A 20796-nucleotide genomic window follows, 5' to 3' on the forward strand; every position below is an offset into this window, starting at 1 on the left:
GCAATAATATGGTCCTATATTTATGACCATCTATATATATGTTTAACATTGGTTATTATGTCGCTTTAAAAAATAAAATGGCAGATGTAGTAATTACATGGAAAAAGGGGTTGGTTTTTATTTCTCTAATCCTTGGTTAATATATCTGTTTTGTTCAAAAATATCTTAAGAGCAGTAAAAAATAAACATAAGTACCTTTAGACATTGTTCAAAGAATTAATTAACATTTGTGCCTAGACATCTTTAGACCCTTAGCCACATGTTCATATGCCACACATGCGACTACAATATAGGAATGATTGGAGCTGAAATGATATGGAAAACCTAATAACGAAAGTCAATACTTATTGCAGATGGTCATTATAAGATACGATATTATGCCCCGATCTATATGTCTCGCTTAATAATTTGATTTTCAATAGATTTGTCTAACTCATATGATTGACATTGGTTCTTTAAGATGATAACGTGCGGAATGTGCGGCAATTTGGAAACTTTGATCAAGTGATCGAGCGATTGATTTTAGGTGCACCCAAATTTTTGTGGTAATCACGTCTGTGATTTATGATGATTTTGACTCACACCCATAATCCTGTGAGTAAAGGCAGGATAGTATAAAACCTGCTCACGACTGGATAAGGTCGAATATGAGAGGGATATGCTTAGATAAAAATATCTCATAGAGGAGGTGGAATAAAGGCGGACATGATTTCTTATATCCATGATATAAAAGCTAATTTTTCTCAAATACAAATGTCTTAAATTAATAAAATTAAAATAATAATTAAATATAAATAATATTTGAATTCCAAAATAAAAAAGAAAATGTAAATCGTTTTTATTTATTCCTATTTTTATTTATATAATATATATTTCATATCTATTACATATTTCAGGTATATTTTATAATTTTTTATTAAGGAATGATAGAAGGGAATAAAATAGAAATTAAGAAGGAGAGGGGAAAATAATAAAAAAATATGTAAATAAAAATGAAGTAGAAGAAACAAATTTTAAATGAACAAATTCAAACTCTAAAAGGATCTTTCAAATTCTCAAAGAACGAGAGGCAATGAGATTTCGAAAAAAAAAAAAAAAAACCTCTACCCTCTTTGTCTCCTCCTCCTTTGTATATTTGGTTTATGAGTTTCATGACTCCTCCATAGTTCTTTTGTTCACATCAAAACTCCATGAATACAATGAGAAAGTCGAAGCTCCTTCTCCTCCATAACTTTCCGGTTCATGTCAAAAGTCCACGAAAGCAGCAAGAGAGTCGAAACTCCTTCTCCTCCGAGCACTATACTTTTGGGAATTGCGAAGGTGAATGATTATATTTTCTCTCTCTTACTAAATTTGGCATTTGCTGACTGATCTACCTCGTCAATAGGACTTTGCTAACATAACAGTCTTTTGCCATTGTGAGTTACTAATTCTTGAAGGAGTGAACCCTACAATAATTTATAATTATTTGTTATTTATTTTTTTTGGCCCATGATAGGTTGTTAATCTCACATTGAATTAAAGACAGGCACTTGATCATTTCTTTTGTGGATATTGCTTGTGCTCGCTATTTGTTATAATTGAACATGTGGCTCTAGAATGCTGTAATAAGTTCCTTTGCTATTTAAGATGGTACAATAATTATGGATCAATTGGTGGAGGCTATCTCCAATTTTGCATTTTTGGTTTCTTTATCAATGAATCGTGATAAATTATTACCATTTCTGTTTATACTGATATGTCTTTCATACCAAACAATGAACATGATAGGAAATAAAAGTATTCAGCTTTATTACAACGATTCACCAAATAGTGGATAGGATGTAGCAAAATTCCTGGATTATATTTCCTATTTTATCCAGTCCTATCCGGACTAAAAATTCAGACGACCAAACGCTGCATTACTAGATACACATGGATAAGACATTCGCGAGCATTCATAGAGATTAATAGAATCAAATGATTTAGATATGTCGTATTACAGAAGATTAAACTTAGAAAATTTTTGGAAAGATTAGAAAGGAAAAGGAACTCCATACTTTTTTTTTTCCTAAAAAACTATTAACACATAAAAAAGATTGTAGCTAAGCTGTTCCTTTCATATCATTGAGTCGGCCCCAACAATTTCCATGGGGTAGAGCTTTTGGATGTACATCTCCTTAACAAGTTAATATGGGGCCTACAAGGGAACACGACAAGATAAAATGGTTGCCACGTGGGCTTCCGAAATTCAAAGCTTCCCTATTCTTTTCTTAGGGCATATTACATCCTCCTGAATACATAAAAATTTATTTTCACTAATTTGTCATGTATTATGATAAAAAAAAAATAAGGGTGACTTATTTTCACAAGACTAAATGCCATTTGATTTTTGAATAAAATCATAGTGAAATGTATTCCAATTGGGCTATGAAGTTTGTCCATTTCAATTGCAAAAACATAATGCATCTTATGCACTAAACTTCGCTTAATTCGTGTATATAAATAACTATATTTCATAGGTAATCGATTATGGCTTTAAAGATAATTGTACATCATCAAAATTTTCTTGACAAGGCATTTATGTCGATTGTATCATGCACGATGTAAGTGATGAACAACTAGTTAAATTAAATTAAAACATTCTAAGATGTTTAAAGATCCGTCCAAATTTATTAGTATGACAATTAGGAATATTACGAGTTAGTGAAGTATGTGCTATTTACAACATGCATGCTCGCTCTAGCTACCGTGTTCAAATTCGAACCTTCTCTCATCTCAGACTCTGCTAAATTAATGTGATAAAATCATATGACAAAATGAAAATATATCTTCTACTAGTAGGAGCCAATCTTTACCTTGTACAATACAATATTACCAAAAAAAGGTGCATTGCCGGAAAAAATTAGTATTCCTTGACTATTTTTTTCTTAATACTTCAAGAACTTTATTTTTAAAATAAATTTATCATGGAAATTGTCGTTAACTAACTAACATTACCATATAAATACGCAAACGTTTCGAAAGCATCTCCAGAAGCTCCAAATTCACGTTCTCCGGAACACCTAGTTTGGGCTAACACAAGGAAGGACACACACAGTCACCGAGCTCCATCCATGGCCGAATTCGCAAGGGACTTGCAATGCTTTCAACCCTTCTCTTCTTTGCTCAACATCGACACAATCGAACCCACGAGCCACTTCACCGAACCAAACCCGAGTGCCGTCCATTCACATCCCTCCTCCAACTTTCATGGCCCTGCAATTCTCTCGAGTGACAACCCATTGCTTTCCCACCAGCTGGTCCCTGATTTCCCCAGCAACTGGGCCGACATTTTCCTGGGCATTTTCCATCCTAACGAGCATAATCTTGCGCCGCTCAGCTCTGGAGACGATTCGAATGAAGAAAGAAAGCGAAAGGTGTCCAGTATACCTCCTGAAAGCAGCTCAGGAATTGTTTCATCACCACTTCAAAAGTCAGATACAGAGGTGAAGAGAAAAAACCGTGTCTACATATATCACATCACTCCACTTATGGAGTAGCTATACATGACTAACTTTTTTGGTGTTCTCAGAGTTTAGGAAAGGCAAAGAGAAGGAAACGTGGTGAGAAAGTAGAAGAGAAGCCTAGGGATGTGGTTCATGTTAGAGCTAGAAGAGGCCAAGCCACTGATAGCCACAGTTTAGCAGAAAGGGTAAGTTATTTTCTCTCTTTCTTTGGCAGAAAACATCGATTAAGCTCTTCGAGAGTTACTGGTGTTGATTTTTTCTAGCTATATTACTCAGGTGAGAAGAGGGAAAATCAAAGAGAGGCTGAGATATCTGCAGGATCTTGTTCCTGGGTGCTATCAGGTAAGCAATATTCTTCCTTTTTTGCCTAAATTTCATTGTTATGTTCTGATCTGATCAGATTGAATTTCAAAATTGCAGACCATGGGAATGGCTGTGATGTTGGATGAGATCATTAAATATGTCAAGTCATTGCAGAGTCAAGTTGAGGTGAGTGGGAATACAGAAAAAATCAAAAATTTCAATTATGGTCCTTCATTCTTCTTTTTCTTTCCATTTACATCCAAAAATAATCAAATGATGTTCCATTTTCTTTTTGTTCCATTAAGTTTCTCTCCATGAAACTTGAAGCAGCAAGCTCATATTATGACTTCAGTTCAGAGGCAGACGCAATAGAAACACTGCAGGTGGTGTGTGATTTTGTCTCTGAAAATAATATCTTTGATTCACTCCTCTAATATTCTTTTCTGATTTCGAATTTTCCCTGAAATTATCAAATGATGAATGATGTCCATTGCAGAGGGGGCAGGTGTATGGGAATAGAGAGTTGGAGAGTCTGATGAGAATAGGACATGCCAACTTCCATCCAAGTTCGCACCCTTGATTTCTCACCTCCTTTGATGTTACCCAAAAGCAGCACGAAGATGCTCCATACATATTCCTATGGAGTTTTCCTTTCTAGAGCAAGTCTTGTCATACCCAATTGTCTCCTTAAAGAGAAAAGTGTATACTTGTAATATTCCTCATAGTAAAAATGAGGGGCTACGGTAGTTTTTCCTAGATTCGTATCTGAAAAAAGTTGACAGTCAGCTCTTCCAAAATTATTATCGATTGCCTAGGGCTTGTGGAGATCCCGTACGACTTTTGATTGTGATCAGCTCCTGTATTACTTGTATATCGTGCTTCAAGACGAGGGTTAAGTCCCGTAATTTGTGAAACGAGTGCAACATGGAGTACTTAATATAATGATAATTCGATGTTCTAATATTATAATTTGGCCTCTCTTTGATTAAAAAAAAGACTTTGTCGGACCCTTTATTCATTCGTTGTTTCGGATTTCCGATGTTGCCCTACTGTGCACTCTTTTAGACATAATGTAATTTAGTGGGCAATTCGTACTCTAATTTCTTGGGACTTTCCATTATAATTGGGTTTGAAGGATGTCCCCCAGCTAGACAACATGATATGCATATATTCAAAAGCATTACTAAAGGGGACAATGATTAAGACTGGACTTGAAAACGAAGCATTGCATGAGGCTTCATAAATCATGTAGTGATCGAGAGATTACCCCATAAATACAATTATTTTAGAGATTCTCCGGGGCTTGACATCGTTGATTTGTCTAATTACGCGCACTAGCGCAGATTCCCTCCCACATTAGTCCACGAGCTTAACAACTTCCCCTACTCTTTTAATTTAAGGAACATGGCATTAATGACGGGGAAATTATTAAAAAAAAACATTCTTAATCTATTGTAATTGTGACAACTCAGTCCTAAACCTTTCAATTTAACCAATTTAATCCTAAACCTTTTGACAATTTATCAATTCAATCCATCCGACCATATTAAAATGTTTAGAACTTAATTGGCTAAATTTAAAGATTTATGATTGAATTAATCAAATTAAAAATGTTTATGACCAAATCGGCACAATTGCAATAGGTTTAAGATTTTTTTGATAATTTTCCCCATTAATGACCTGCTACTTCTATTTGGAATTTAAAATCATCACTCTATATAATTTTGTTGACGTGGACTTAATGACGTTAAAGAAATACTGACTTGGATTATGTTTTGGCTACCAATGGACCGTTTCTTTCTCTCTCGCACTTGCTTTTCTTCTTTTGTCTTGTGGCCACCATGGCCGTAGAGCTCAAGCTCGCGGCCATGGCTGCTTGAGTTTCAAGCTCATGGCCATGCTCACCCGAGCTTTGAACTTCCATCCATGGCCACTAGGTCCAAAGACTCGTGCCCATTAAGAGATGATCTTGAATCTAAAGAAACAATGCCTTTACACCTTTTATTCATAATTCGACGTGACAACTCACTCGTCCCAATAATAAAGTTTACAACTTTCCTCCTAATTAGCAAAAGGCATCAAATCTTTATTTTTTGTTTTTGCGCTAGCATATTAGATGTCTCAATATATATCAAAGGTCCACAAAGAACTAAAAATGGAGTGGACCCTAATGCAAAAGAGCTTTTGTAGCTGGGCCATTCCACGTCGACCAAAAACCTAAAGAATACCATATCCACAAAATGGACGAAATGATCTCATGGATGTGGCCAACTCAAAGGAGTGAATGATTGGATTTGAGAAGCTACACAAAGCAAGATTTTAGGGTTTCTGTTTTGTTCCTTCTGCCTAAATAATTCAAGAAAAGAAAGCAAGATGCAATGCACATCCATGGGGGTCTTGTTGAGGGTGAGAGGAGGACCGCTTGAAATGGGGCCAGAGCATGCTTGCAAGTGCAAAGCACAAGTGCGAGCTTCTCCCAAAAGAAAAAAGATCATGAGTGCTCATGAGAATTTAATTTAATACATAGGTATATGAATACCAATTTACAAAACTATTCTATATTAAGGGTGTGTTTGTTTCTCGGAAAATGAATTATTAAAACATATTTTTAAAAATGATTGCCCATGTTGCTTACGAAAATCAATGTGCGAAAAATATTTTCATCGTCCACTAGATGTTTATACATTTATTGTTTTAAATAATGAAAAAATTTTCATCAACGAAGTATTCAAGTGATACAGGTGATTATTCTTAAGAAAGTATTTTTTAATCATTCTTTTTTTTGCGAAATAAACGGAACCTAAATGGTGCGGCAATCTTTTTCTAGACATTGAATGCGATCCACTTACATAAATGGCCACTTACGGTCCACCTCCTTACTTAGTGTATCAATTTTGTGGATCATGCTTTTTCTGCCTAATATTGCTTATTAAACTTTAGAGCTACTTTTGTTTCCTTTCGCACTCAATCATTTTCTTTGACCCCTTTTGACCCATCTATTTGGATCTCTCTTTTTCCTCTTGGAGGGTGCATGAACGAATGCGGTAGGAGAGGAATTCGAGGGTCCCCAGACCAATTGAATAGCAAGTGTCATATTCCTAATCTAGATTTGGGGTCAAGTCGAGAAGATGGTGATTACCTGCTAAGATGGGCAAGTTCAAGGATCCAACAATCATGAGGTGCTTATCCACCATCAGGAAGCTATCTCCAATGGAGTCGTTGGTGCTTGTCAAGAGGAATGGAATAGTTTTGAGACCAATCCACGTGGGAAAATGGCCAAAAGAAATTAAAAAATATCACTTTTTGTTGTGCATTTCCGCCTCTCATGTGCAAGCTGGATCACGAGCGACATGGGAAATGTACACGTGAAATAAACTGGGATAGAACTCGGCTCTAGTGCCATATTTGAAAGTCCAAACCAAAAATTTAGCTGATAGGTGGATGGAGACCACATGTATATAATGATTATATGAACCTTGTAAACAAGCGGTGTGTGATATTTTAAACGATAGAGATAAAGATGCATATATGAAGATCGATAATGGATGCTCCCTCGTCCAAGCATGTCTAGTGCAATCACACCAAATGCCACTCTTCAAAGACGCGACCGGATTAAATACTTGGATGAGACATTTTGTGGTGACCCGAAATTGACTAATGAGGTTGTGATTACCGATAGCGTTAACAAGAAAATGGTTCTAGCGACAAAATTAAGGTCCAACTCCATCTCAATTATTTTCTTTATCGTCAAAGATTAAATTCAAGCAATTCATTCAATAGCCAAACATTCTCTTTTTGATTCTCAGTCATTTTTACTACCTTGATTTTTCAAATGGGCTATGTATTTCGCATTTTCAAATGCAAGTCTTATAGGGGTTAGGCCCTCGCACTTCAAAGCTAAAGGATCAAGCCCAAGAAGAAATAGATTTATGCTTGAATTAGATTACAAGCCCACGGTCGAATGATCTTCAACTTTAGTTCGACACATTTTGTACCCATTCCCATGTTGGTGTGGCTTGATCGGAAAGAGATTAGTAACGAATAGACCTGATCAATGGTCGAGTCTCGATGGACATAGTCTTGGCACGTTTGACCCGGCCGCTAGGGCCGAGCTAGGCTTGGCCTAATATCGAGCCTAACGAGCTTCTCCTAGGTCCATTCGTAACTCGACGTGTGTTTAGGAATTTATTTTCCTAGAGATTGATTAAGAGTGGTTGGATCCATCCACCTCAAGAAAGTATTAGCCATCTTGACTAGAGTCGATCGGGATGAGCCGAGAGTCTGGCCCTACATGGGGTGATTCGAAAGAGAATGTAATAGACTCAATCAAGACTCGACCGGTGAAGAATTTAGTGATTTTGTAGATTTCAACTGGCCAATTTTCATCTCACTCGACATTTTAGCGATACTAATTTATCATCTGACACTATAGTCTTTCTCCTCTCGAATTACTACTACTTGATATGATCTCCACATACTTTCGAGATTTGTCTAAGTCAACTTTTACATTTTAATTTGTCTCCTTGAACTCTTTCCATAGTTCACGTCTCCTCCCATGTTAAGTTTTGACTTTCAATGTTGATGAAACCATCGGTGCACGTCTTTTCTCTTTGGTGGAGATAAATGATATTAAGGCGATTGACCAAGACAATAGAAGAACAATATAGAGAAAATGTAAATTCCTTTCCGGAGAAACTACAAAAATACCTTAAACTTTCGGGGTTGTGCACGTTTGCCTTTGAATTTTCAACCGTTATACCAACCTCATAAATTTTCATTTTAGGGATAATGACTCAAATGGTCCCCAAACTATGACCCAATGTATAAATGTAGTCTCGAAACTTTTAATTTATTTAATATTATCTCTGAACTATTAAAAAATGTTCAATTTAGTCCTCCTGTTTGCTTAAACAACAAATTAACCATTATTTGATGACTTGAATTATTATATACAGAGCTAGATTTTTAAAAATGATGGGTCACTATGTCCACATTTTTATTTATCTACTTTAGAAAAGAAAAAAAAGGAATTAAAGAGTTAAAATATCCATCGTTATTTGATGGCGTTAATTATTATATCCTAATTTGAGATGAATATTTTATGTGGATGATCCACATGTAACTGTTTTTTGTCCACTGCTCAAACTTAACGGATTGGAAGTCATATCAGTAAATTCCGTTAAAATGAATTAACGGAATGATGATATTAAACATTTTCATATAGTTTAGGGACTAAATCAAACATTTGCCAATAATTCAGTAAACTATATCTAACAAATTAAAGGTTCATGAATAACACTGCATATTGGATGACGTTCGATAACAGTTTGTGCCATTTCGCCTTCATTTTATTACGGCCGTCGACCCTCCGGCTATATTTCTGTTTGCAAGTGCATATCAGGCACGTGCCAATGAAAAGAAATAGACAGAGAGAAAAACAGTCATAACAAAATGAAAATTTAGGGTAATTCGGCGAAAGAGTCTAAAGTTCGGGGGGCAAACGTGAATTACTGAGAGTTTGGGGACTTGTGTAATTTTCCCGTTTTTGTGTTTTTGTTGAGTTAGAAATGCAATTTTCATAGTTTATAAAACTAAAACATTGAAAAAGATAAGTTCATAGGACTGGACTGAAAAGCGAAAAGCAAATTCCTGATTTTGGGAGATAGAGCGCAACGGGGACAAGTGGCATTCCTCTGTTCCTGGATCCAACTTCCGCAGATTCGCATCACCTCAGAACTGGTCACTGCGGCTAATCACAGGCCAAAAGTTCTCATTCTTGAAACAACCCAGAGAACATAGAGAGCACCACCTTTCAATTCGCTCACTCCAAGACGCAATCTGCATCAGTTGGTCTTTCTATTGAGACCCTTTTGTTTCTTTTTGAATCGTGATCGGTATACGGTGGTGGGGTTGAAGAAGATGGTGGGTTTCGCAGGGGTGGAAATGGTGATCCGGGTCAGATCATATTGAGGATATCTTGTCTGGGTGGAATTCCCTTTGAGCTTGTGGTAAATGGGTTCCGCTCGTGGTCGCTGTTGAAGTGTTTTTCTGGGCTCGGGTTCCGCTGCCATTGGCACGATGCCTCGTTTGGCTTCGATGGTGTGCTGCCGAATGTTCAGAAGATGACTGGGGCGAGCGGAACGAGAAATTGGCTAGAGGGATGGTGGATGGGAAGGCGGTCTCCCTTCGATGATGAATCCGACGACACGGGAACGTCTGCGGCTGCCGGGAGGAACTGGGTGGTGGAGCTCTCTCCGATTGCAAACATTGTGGTTAGAAGATGCTCAAAGTAAGCTGTAAGCATTTTAGTGGCACCAGTTTATACTTTTTAAGCTTTTAGTTCTTTAGACCAGTGGGCATTGAGATGGTTATGTAGAATTTCATGGCATGATCTGTTCTCTGTTTTATGTGCTCTGAATTTTTGGAAGATGTTAGAAGAGTATCCAGGTAAGCATGTTAGAAGATGCTCAAAGTAAGCTGTAAGCATTTTAGTGGCACTTTGAGACAGATGTATAGAATTTCAGATCCTTTTTCGGTTTTTTGTAGCTAGTAGACTGTATTCTTGCTTTCAATATCGTAGACATAACGTCTGTGATTTTGTAATGCTCGTGTAGACCGTGTATCTTGTATGTGCGTTGGTAGATTATTGGATAGATAGACATTGTAATTGTGTCAACAATGGAACTATATGATGCAGAGTACTTGGCATTTCTATGAGTGAACTTCAACAAAGCTTCGATGAAGAGGCTTGTGATTATGTGAAGCATCCGCAACGTTATGCACGGAACTTTCTGGAGTTTTGCTGTTTCATGACTCTTTCTCTTTCTGTACGTGCAACCGGTCATCTAGCTGACAAGAAATTCCGTCAACTGACTTATGACATGATGGTTGCCTGGGAGAGTCCTGCAGCTTCCAATCTGCCTTCCCTTAACATGGTTGTTGCTGCGATAACTGTATTATAGTATCGTCTTCATTTGACACTCAATTCACCCGCTTTTATGTGCATTTTTATGTAATCTTTTGTTCTCATTGCCAATAGGTAGATGAAAATGTTTCAGTTGGAGCAGAGGCTTTCTCTCGTATAGCTCCTGCCATTCCTATTATTGCCAATGTGATTATTTGCAAAAATCTTTTTGAGCTGCTTAGCACTTCAACTGGTGGGAGGCTCCAATTTCCCGTCTATGACAAGTTCCTTTCTGCATTAGAAAGGTATCTCTTCTCCATTTGATATTTGACCTGCTTCCTCATTTTACATTTCTGTCATCCTTGATGGTTGTCATTGACAATTGGCTAATTATTCTTGTCGAAATGGCTATGGCTACGAGAACCTTAATTGCTACTTCTTGTTATGATGTTAAATATTGTAGTTTCAGGTGCGTATCGTCCGGGAATGTGTTCCTAAGTATACTGATTTAAGTATCAAGATGACATAACTTTTCAAATTAGAAGGTAGATAACTAAAGAAAAGAGTATAATGGTAATTTTTTAACTGATTTAGTCTGTCAAAGAGGCAATTTACTGCGCATAAGGTTTGAACTCTTTTGTTTATCTTGTAAGTAAGCTTCTAGGTAATAAATGCTCTGAAGCAAATGTGTATCAGTTGTATGTTCTGTACCACCACACTATTTAGTTTCTTGTAGGCATATATGTAGCTACTAATCGCTCATTACGTTTGACACTTGGATTTATCAATTCATAGAGCTATGAGGAGATTGAAGAGCCAGACAGATTCATCCCGCCTTTCTGCTGTCAGATCCTTGAGAGGAGAGAAGGTCCTTGAAGTAGATGGAAAAATCACTAGTCAGCCGGTTCTTGAACATGTAGGAAGATCCACATGGCCTGGTAAGTACCTCTATATGTTGTTATCAGTTTTCTAACCTATCTTACAGTGAGTAAATAAGCATAAGCTAAGATGATTACATATCACTGGTGCTACCTGGTTGAACTGGCTTGTGCATATTGAGATGTGTAGCATGACACCATAAATGCTGCATCCTTTGAAAAATGGAAGCTTCGTAGTGGAGAAGATTGCACATCTCTCCGTCTGCATTGGATGTCCACTCACTTACCGTGATTGGTTGTGTAGGTCGGCTTACTCTGACAGATCATGCACTTTACTTTGAAGCTTTCCGAGTGGTCTCCTATGACAAAGCCTAGAGATATAACTTGTCAGATGAGCTAGAACAAGTCATTAGACCCGAGGTGGCTGGTCCACTGGGTACTCGATTATTTGACAAGGCAATCTTGTACAATTCAGTATCCTTGTAAGGCATGACACTGTGCTTGTCTCAGCTGATTCTTTTTTCTTTTTTAGTGTTTAACTGTCTTTCTTTGTTGGCTCAGAATTTCTCCCTATTATTAGGAGTTTGGATGTTGACTTTCTCAAGTTCTTGCAGATCAGAACCAGTCACTATCGAGTTTCCTGAGCTTAAAGGTCATAAACGCCGGGATTATTGGCTGGCAATTGTCAGAGAGATTCTATATGTGCATAGGTTCCTAAACAAATTCCAGATAACTGGTATTGAAAGGGATGAGGCAATTTCCAAGGCTATTCTTGGAATCTTGCGTGTACAGGCCATTCAAAATATGAATACCTCTGGTCCTCTTTGCTATGAGGCTCTTTTGATGTTCAGTCTTTGCGATCAACTTCCAGGGGGAGACTTAATAATGGAAGCACTGGCAAAGTTGTTATGCTTGAAGGAGTCGGACAGAACAAGTGATTCTAAGTTTGACAGAAGGATGTACTCAATGTCATCTGTCTCCATGATTTCCAACTTGGGCTTTTTATCTGGTAACAGTTCAAGTCATCTCAGTAAGGAAGGCCTTCCTGTTGGTGAGATTTCTGTGGGGCAGTTGAGTTTGGTGGAAAGAGTGGTGAAGGAATCTGGGGACAACTACAAGGAAGTGGTAGCGGCGCGACAATCCTGTGATGGAGCTAAAGTCAATGGCATTGATACAAATTTAGCTGTGATGAAGGTATCACTAGATGGTTTTATGTTCGTTTTCATTCTTAGGCTTCTTTTCATGATGCCGAAGCACTTACTTATCTCTCCTGTCTCCCCCTATTCAGCATCTTTAATACTGCGGACAATGTAGTAATTCGTCGCTTCTTTTGCATTTGTAGGAGTTAATGTTCCCCATTATGGCAGTTGGAAATTGGCTTCTTTCTCTGGCATACTGGGATGATCCTCTGAAGTCTTCGATATTCTGTCTGAGTTTCACTTTCATCATTTGCAGGTAAAATGGTTGTACAAGAATGCTCTTCCTTTGTTAATGTTCCCCTTTCTGACTATTTTCTGGTCATTGAGACATACTATATTGTAACTTCCTGCTTCCCAATTAGGGTTGAACAATGTAGAAAAAAGTAACCGTTGCGAATTTTAACAATTAAAAACCCTCAGAGGGCAGATTCACCTCTTATTATCCAAGTCGGATCATTGAGCTTTTGAACAGGTTATGAGGAAGCACGTATAGATATTTGTTGGTTTGAGTTTGGGCTTGTTTAAAATTCACCGCAGGGGGTGGCTCGGTTACTTTGCTGCACTGGTGCTCATCGGTATCGTGGCTTTCGTTACACTCATGCGGCTTCAAAACCAAGGGAGGCCTGCTCGTGAGATTAAGGTAATGGCACCTCCAGCAAAGAAGGCAGTGGAGCAGCTGTTGGCTGTTCACAATAGAATCTCTCTAGCTGAAGGGCTCATCCAAGATGGGAACATAATACTCCTCAAGCTACGTGCATTATTGTTGTCTTCGCTTCCTCAGGTAACAGTTTCTTCCTTCACCATTCTTACCATTCTCATGTCCTCTCTCTCTTGTATTCTGTCGATAGTCGATTGAATCTTTGCAGTTTGGATTATCCCAGAACCAAGATAAATTTTTCAATGTTCTTGTTCTCCAGGCTAGCGAGAAACTCATCCTTGCTCTTGTTGTCTCGGCTTTGATAATCGCCTTTTTGCCTGGAAAGTACACGGCGCTACTCGTTTTCTTGGAAATTTTCACCAGATATTCCCCTTTCAGGAGAAAAGGCACAGAAAGATTGACGAGGAGATTGCGGGATTGGTGGTTCAGTATCCCGGCGGCTCCGGTCATCGTGGAAAGAGAGGGAGAAGAGAAGAAGAAAGAGTAAATGTTGTGTATCTACATGCATGCACAGTTTTGTACATAACATGCATATGTCCAATCTCAGTATATATCCTAAAAAATTGAACTCTGTATATTGAATGGGAAAATAATGATTTGTAACTTATTTGAGATAGGGATGAGCACCGGTTCCGGTCCATTCCAAGTACCATACCGGACTGAATCGGCCAGTTTTGGGTGGTTCCCGATTCTTTGTGCAAACTGGGTCAACGGAGCCGGCCTAATATACTGATCAGCCAACCCCAATTGACACCTCTCTCTCTCTCTCTCTCTCTCTCTCTCTCTCTCTCTCTAACCTAACTCGCTCTCCAGTGGTGCTCTCCCCCTTATCACTTACTCTCCGGCTGCGCTCTCTCCGTCTCGTCCTCCGACTCCGCGTCCTCCTCCTACTGCTCCTTTTCCCCCTCCCTCCGACAACGCCCGCTAGGGCTTCTAGATCTGTTGTCTTTCCATACATTTGCTGTTTCATATTTCTCTCTTCACTGCGTGTGGTTCATTCTCAATGGGGTGCTCTGAGGTAGCTGCCGTTTTCTCTTTGGTTCGTCCGTGGAAGTGAGTAAGAGATGAGTTTGTTCCGATATACTCTCATTTTTAACAGTTCCTTCACGCTCGTGTTTCAGGGTTAATTTATTTTTACCTTTTCAACATTTTGGAAGGACCGTCTGTTCTTGTCACGTTTCTTTCTTTGTTCAAGCTTTGCATGATTGCTGAGCCGAACTAGCTCTCCTATCTAGATCACAAGGGAAGATGGTGAAGGTTGTGGTTGTCCTCAAGAACAGTGAGGGTGCCAGCGGAACTGTTCACTTCACTCGGTCGCTTCCTGGGTCGATACTGGAACCAACTGGTCCGGATCTAGAGCCAACAGGTTCGGTTTCCGGTTTCCGGAACCTATATTGACCGGATAAGTTCTAAGATGAGAACCAATTCATTCTGGAACCGATCATACTAATTTTGAATTTTCTTTTCTGGGCCATAAAAATGGGAAGCAGAAAAGCTGTTTCACTCTTCCAGCAAGGGAGCACTTCCGTCCTTTTCGCGTCTCATCTCATTTGACCACTGTCGCATTACACTAAATTGAAACATCCAAATGCAGCTGGTATGTGAACTAAGTTCATATGAAAAATTTCCCCCTCTTCACGATACTTATGTCCAGAACATTTGATGCAGTATCTACGCAAACATCACTAGCTATGATCCTTCAATATCTTACGTGTAGTTTCATCGCATCGGCTTTAATTCTGCAAACTGATTCCGAAACCAACCCCACATGCATTAGTAAATCACAATCACCACATAAATTGAGAACAGCTTCAATCAATTCACAGAGAACATCAGACATGATATAGCCAAAAATATTTCTCGAGAAAGATAGGTGAATCTCACTCCTGCTCCGATACAAAATGGAAAAATCCCTAACGGGAACCAAAATGAAAAAAAAATGGGCAGTAGTATGTACAAAAATGGAGTGAAGAAGGGGGAAAATAACGTACTATAATCATTATTATACTTTCTTAATTTTGCGAATAATATTTTATTTTCTGTGCAAAGGGTCGTCCATTATTTGGCAAAAAAAAAAATTGAAATTTCTTATTGGCATTCAACGGATCCCCAAAAAAGGCCCAGTGAAAAAAAAAAGAAACAATAATTTTCTCATGCGTATCGATTCTAAATTAAAAAGAAAAAAAAATAATCGGAAAACCAGATTTCAAGACCAAAAAATAAATTATTTTTTTTTTCAAAATTCGCGAAAATTGTTCGTCCTTTCAAAACTGGAGTACGACGACACGTTGTAGCTCGTCCTCACGTTGCTCGCCGGAAAACCGAACGCCGTCGCCTCGCTGAAATCGTAGAAGCCAGGCTGGTTCGAGCACAGGAAATCCGCCGCATTATTCGGCGGCACGAATGGCAGATGACTGCTCAGGTACGAGCCGTTGCCGTTCGCGGCCTCGAAGCCGGGCGCCGCCACGGCGAAGCAGGAGTTCACCTGGCCGCCGTCCCCGACGCTGCTGCTGCAGTTCTCCTCCGTGATCACCGACGAGCACTCGTTGTCCTCCCCTCCGCCGCCGGCCTTCGAGGTCTTCGCCTCGGCCTCATCGCCGCTGTTGGCGAAGGCCTCGGCCGGCGGAGGCGGGGGCGGGGGCGGCGGCTTCGGATCGTCGTCGGGCGAGGAGCGGGAGATGCCGGTGAGCTTCTGGACGAGCGCCATGAAGTCGCGCGGCTGCGTGTGGATGATCTTCGGCGAGTGCGTGTAGATGATCACCGGGTGGCGCTGCTGCTGCTGCTGCTGCGATGGCCTCGGCGCGGCTGCGGAGGCGGAGGCGGGGGCGGGGGCTGAGGCGAGGAGCGGCGCCGCGGCCGCCGTCGTCGAGGAGGAGGAGGAGGAGGAGGACGGCGAGGGTTTCTTGATGGAGCGGGAGTCGCGGTTCGTCTTCAGCGGCGGCGGAAACAGGGGGGCGTGGTGGTGGTCGTTGAAATGGGCGGGGCTCATGGTCTCCGCGATCCGGAAATGGAAGATTCAAGAAGACGATGAAGAGGGAGAAGCTCCAATTTTCTACGGAAAAAAAAATATATTTTCTGATTTTTTCTTTTTCTATTTTTTCCTTTTTTCCCTTTTCCTTTGCTGGGTTTTTCTCTTTTTTCGGTTGCGGAGAGAAAGAGAATCTGATGGGTGGGATCTGCGGTGGAGGAGGATCGACGCGGAGGTGTACGCGCGCCGTTATATAGTCGCGGCTCGGAAGATCGCCTGGGGGCGGACTCACCGGGAGGAACTTTCGTCAGCCAATGATAGACAGCCGCGTGTCGAGAGGGCCTCCCGAGTTGGAGCACGTGGGGTTTTGCGGGAGGCGCTTTTTTTTATGTGGGGAGGGAAGATGACAAGTGAAAGGGGGGGACGCCTGGGCGATGACGTGGCGGCGACGGTTGAGATTTTGCAGGGGAGGCCGTTGGAGATCGGTGCCACGTGGCGGCATCCGCGGGAGTTTCGGTTCGGCAGGTGGGGGCGGATTTGGCGGGAAAATATGGGCTAGGGTCTCGAGGCACCGAGGGTTTTCTCCTCTTGCTCTTTTCCTCTTTTCTTTTATTTATTTATTAAATTTTCTTTTTTGTATGAGATCGTAGAGATAAAGTTGCATGAATTTGCATGAGAACCGAAAATTTATATATGCCTAAAATGGAGAGCTTTTCTCTTTCTGGTTATTAACTTTTCCAATTTAAAAAGGTGATGGATCCCATAAAATCGATTAATCAGTTGCGATTATATTATTTTCACGTCAAAAAATAATTACAAATCTGTTAGTAATTAGAGAATCGCTATATTTTGTCATTAGCTCAGCATCACAAATATAATTTTCATTCTATCTATTATTAGTAACTTTTAAAAATATGATGACGGCGATTCCTACGTTAAATTTAATAGTGGCAAGTTGACATATATATAAATATTTGTATTTTTTTTAGCAACGAAATGGTATATAAAGTCAACAGATCTCAAATCACTGCATAACGTTATATTCAAGATGGTGCTGTGCTGCGTTGCTCCTAATCTTAGCCATCCATATGATAGAATTTTGGCAAACTCGAGGGAAAGGCTGTTGTTGCCACAGCTACGGCCGCCCCATCTTCCGACCAGAAAGTTTTCGCCGAATCTCTGTGTAATTAGCTTCATGCTGCATTTCCACCAGAACGTTTGCACTGGGCATTATTAAGAAATGTGATTCTTCACCTATTTTCATTCTGTCTTTACTCCCCTCCACTAAGTGATATATTAACATAAATGAGAGTAATCATTATTTTTTACATTCCATGTGTTATATTATATAACAAGGTTCATAAATTATGAAGGTGATATCTAGGTCATTCTTCCTAATGTTTGAAACCATATCCTTCACATGAGGGGGATAATTATTTAAAAAGTTCTAAACCTATTGTAGAGCAACCAATTAAGCCATAAACATTTCAATTTGGCTAATTTATTCCCAAACCATTTGACGATTTGCCAATAGAGTTCTTCCGGCCGATTTTGGCTAGAATTTGATGACGTGGATGCCGACTATACTACGTGGCACAACTAACCTCACTGGCCTAGAGTTGAAAAGGAAAAGGAAAGAAAAAAAGGAAATTAAAGAAAAGAAATAAAAATTAAAAAAATGCAAAAAATTGTCCACGTTAGCATCGATCTTGCTATATAGGACGGCCGGCGTTCACATCGTCGATTTTTTTTTTATCAAAATTGACCGGAAGAATTCCATTTGCAAATCGTGAAAAGATTTAGAATTAAATTGGCCACAGTTTAAGACTAAATTGGCCCATGTATAATAGGTGTCGGACCTTTTTGATAATTTTCCTCACATGAGCACATGAAATGCACGCTAAAAGGAAATATTAAACAACCACAAGGACTTCTTTTGGAGTCTCAGTGCCTTTCTTACGAGGATTTTCACGTGAATTTTTTGACGAGACAAATCCAAGATTTTCGATTTGGACACATGGTTTATATCCATGCTTCGAGTTCGTTGACGAAATTTTTTGAAAAGGTGAAAGTATGATGTGCGTGCAAAAAAGCAATCCATTGCCAAAATATGTTATTTTCTACGGAAAACACACCACTCCCCGGGGCATCAGTTCCGAGAATCGACCTTGTGACTTCCGATTCCAATACAAATGTTTAGAACCGGCAATCGAACCGACCCACTTTTTTATTTGGGAAAATAATACAAATGGTCTCCGAACTTTGGCCCAATGTGCTCGGAAACTTTTAATTTGTTAAATATACTCCATAAATTTTAGCTCAATGTGTCATCCCTGAATTTTTAATTTGTTTAGTGTGATCTTTGAACTTTTGGTACATGTTCAATGTAATACTTGTACTATATAAAAATGTTCAATGTTCAATATTTTCCTTCCACTAATTCAAGTTCAAGGTCAAGGATTAGATTGAACATGTACCTAAAATTTAGGGACCACATTAAACAAATTAAAAATTCAAGGACAATATTGCACATTGGGTCAAAATTCACGGATCATTTGTGTAATTATCCCTTTTTATTTTGGGAGAAATTGTTCAATTAGTCCTAAATCTATCGTACTTATCATAATTCAGTTTTAAACTTTCTAATCCGCCACATAAGGCGATCAGCAATAATTGATTGGACTATACTAGAGTTTCGCAAAGGTCGAGGACTTTACTGGTAAAATTGAAAAGTTTATGATTGAATTAATATCAGTACAATAGATTTAGGACTGATTATATAATTTTCCTTTTATTTTGCTTACGCAATCAAATTCTTATAATAAAGTATAAAAGTTGCACCGTTTCATTACAAAAATATATTATTGGATGTTGAAGAGCATGGTTCAATTTTCCTTAGGTGCAACGGTGATTTTTTTTTCTTTTCTTAAAGAGCTTCATGATCGGTTCACTCCGAGAGTAGAATCCGGATCGGGTGCTCGCCCCTGCTGTTGAAACAAGTAGCGTGTGGCGCAATCCATTAAATAATGAATCGCCCTTTAAATTGGAGCCTCTCGATTCCTCCTTTTTTTTTTCTTTTTTTGGTTCCCACTTTGCCACGAAACACGTGGTCCCGTCAGATATTTATGAAAACAAGGGAAGTGCCCCAAACAATCGTCAAGGTGGTTTTGAAAAGTATAAAGTGCTTGATGGAATTCTTTAAGGAATTAGAGAACGCTTTGCGGCAAAGGAGAGGCCGGTTCAAACTTGAACGGGTAGGTCGGTGGAGCAAAGAGACATCATGCTTGCAGGGTGGCAATGAAGTGCAAGATGCCTTACCAATTGTCAAGTCAAAATAGTCCGTGGCTTGATTCGATCGTGATAATCCTTCGTGAAAAACTTGAACGGGTAGGTAGGTGGCGTAAAGAGGCATCATGCTTGCAGGGTGATATGGAAGAGCAAGCCGCCTTACCAATCGTCAAGTCAAAATAGTCCATGGCTTTGATTCGATCGTGATAAGCCTTCGTGAAAAACTTCACGATTAGATCTCGAGAACAAAAGCAGTCCCCGGCGGTTTTCACGGTAGAGCATTAGACATGGTTAATGAAACATAATCATGTTTCCGAAATGTTAAATTAACGACGATCATCTTATTTGTATAATCTTCGGATGGTTTATTTAGCGCACACGCCATCGAGGGAGGAGATTTGCTCAATCAATCCTAGACTTATCGCACGGATGGTAATTCGGTTCCGGAGCGAGTAGTTTCTAGATAAAAATCTAAAATCTATCATGTTAGAGTCGGTTTCTAGTTTTTGGAACCGTGGAACCAAATCGGTTGACCCTATTTCCTAACCGGCCGGTTCCCGAGTCGACTCGGAAACTAGCCAAATATAATATTAGGATTTTGTGTGTGTGTGTATATATACGTCTCAAGTACACGCAAACGTACTTTGTTGCTTTGTTGAGAAGTGGGAAAATTTTGGCTCATAACGCCAACAAGAGAAGCAAGTGAGAATGAGACGAAAATTATTAGGTGAGTGCAACAAAATAACATCGTACGGATTTTATAACTAAAAGCTATATATAAATATTTAAGCACAAAGAGAACTTCACACTATTGTATTTGGTATTATAAAATTCTAATATTAACATAAGATTAATCATTCTGCGCAACTCATCCAATAAAACGTTAAATTGATATTTTGGCTAGTTATATCTCAAGCACACGCAAATTGTGTATTTTCATTGTAGCAAACGTAGTTTTGTATTAAGGCAGGAAATATATTTAATACAAAAGGAGTCACAATATGGAGAGAGAGAGAGAGAGAGAGAGAGAGAGAGAGAGAGAGAGAGAGAGAGAGAGAGAGAGAGAGAGTGAGTGAGAAGACGAGATAATATTTTTTTCTTCTGTTTTTC

The 20796-nt window shown here is 39.2% G+C and overlaps 2 protein-coding genes and 1 pseudogene across 3 annotated transcripts; 2 read left to right on the top strand and 1 right to left on the bottom strand.

Moving 5' to 3' along the window:
• The first annotated feature begins 3025 nt into the window (after positions 1–3025).
• LOC115676665 (transcription factor BEE 1-like) lies at positions 3026–4760 on the top strand. Of its 2 annotated transcripts, none has more exons than XM_030599622.2 (6): positions 3026–3467; positions 3554–3673; positions 3765–3830; positions 3909–3977; positions 4097–4177; positions 4288–4760. In XM_030599622.2, exons 1-6 carry the CDS (start codon positions 3096–3098, stop codon positions 4369–4371), a joined length of 792 nt encoding a protein of 263 aa, XP_030455482.1. In that variant the 5' UTR covers positions 3026–3095; the 3' UTR covers positions 4372–4760. The 2 variants fall into 2 exon arrangements, with proteins under 2 accessions (XP_030455482.1, XP_030455483.1); XM_030599623.2 differs by having other exon boundaries at positions 4097–4174.
• Positions 4761–9441: 4681 nt separating this feature from the next.
• LOC115676755 (uncharacterized) lies at positions 9442–14082 on the top strand (annotated as a pseudogene).
• A 1426-nt stretch (positions 14083–15508) lies between these two features.
• LOC115676746 (VQ motif-containing protein 20) lies at positions 15509–16523 on the bottom strand. Its single transcript, XM_030599734.2, has one exon. It carries the CDS (start codon positions 16417–16419, stop codon positions 15667–15669), a length of 753 nt encoding a protein of 250 aa, XP_030455594.1. The 5' UTR covers positions 16420–16523; the 3' UTR covers positions 15509–15666.
• Between the last annotated feature and the right edge of the window lie 4273 nt (positions 16524–20796).

Source organism: Syzygium oleosum, unplaced genomic scaffold, assembly GCF_021117445.2.
Source record: "Syzygium oleosum isolate NSW1041296 unplaced genomic scaffold, Sole_v2.1 Sole_v2.17, whole genome shotgun sequence".
Taxonomy (NCBI): domain Eukaryota; kingdom Viridiplantae; phylum Streptophyta; class Magnoliopsida; order Myrtales; family Myrtaceae; genus Syzygium; species Syzygium oleosum.

What these genes read in the sequence shown, in the direction of transcription:
- LOC115676665 (XM_030599622.2), top strand. Translation starts at nt 3,096, where the DNA reads ATGGCCGAATTCGCAAGGGACTTGCAATGCTTTCAACCCTTCTCTTCT. An exon ending in TTCAAAAGTCAGATACAGAG is followed by an intron (nt 3,468 to 3,553) that starts GTGAAGAGAAAA and finishes TGGTGTTCTCAG; the next exon opens with AGTTTAGGAAAGGCAAAGAG. An exon ending in GCCACAGTTTAGCAGAAAGG is followed by an intron (nt 3,674 to 3,764) that starts GTAAGTTATTTT and finishes TATATTACTCAG; the next exon opens with GTGAGAAGAGGGAAAATCAA.
- LOC115676746 (XM_030599734.2), bottom strand. Translation starts at nt 16,419, where the DNA reads ATGAGCCCCGCCCATTTCAACGACCACCACCACGCCCCCCTGTTTCCG.